This window comes from Penaeus monodon, chromosome 34, assembly GCF_015228065.2.
Source record: "Penaeus monodon isolate SGIC_2016 chromosome 34, NSTDA_Pmon_1, whole genome shotgun sequence".
Taxonomy (NCBI): domain Eukaryota; kingdom Metazoa; phylum Arthropoda; class Malacostraca; order Decapoda; family Penaeidae; genus Penaeus; species Penaeus monodon.
In genome coordinates, this window is record NC_051419.1 from 8,033,698 (window position 1) to 8,033,911 (window position 214).

The 214-nt window shown below is 54.2% G+C and overlaps 1 protein-coding gene across 1 annotated transcript in view; it reads right to left on the reverse strand.

Moving 5' to 3' along the window:
- LOC119594564 (cytochrome P450 2L1-like) overlaps nucleotides 1–214 on the reverse strand; it is a gene marked incomplete in the record, with an annotated part of 10,500 nt that overhangs the window by 9,164 nt on the left and 1,122 nt on the right. The window contains 1 exon segment of the mRNA XM_037943598.1: nucleotides 66–180. Within this exon segment, the coding sequence (XP_037799526.1) occupies nucleotides 66–154 (89 nt within the window).

Consider the following 214-nt stretch of genomic DNA (forward strand, 5'->3'; position numbering starts at 1 on the left):
AGGCTTTGTGCAGTCTGCAGTCTTAACCAAATATACCATATTTATACCTTTTCAATCCTCGGCACTCACCTGGCGGGAGGTTCGGCGGCTTCCTGTTGAGGAAGGCGAACAGCAGCACCACCAGCAGGATCCCCAGCAGCGCCTCCGTCAGCATGGCCTCTGTTTAGTCGTCTGGAATGTCTACGGTTGGTAGAGACGGGAGGTCAGATTCGCT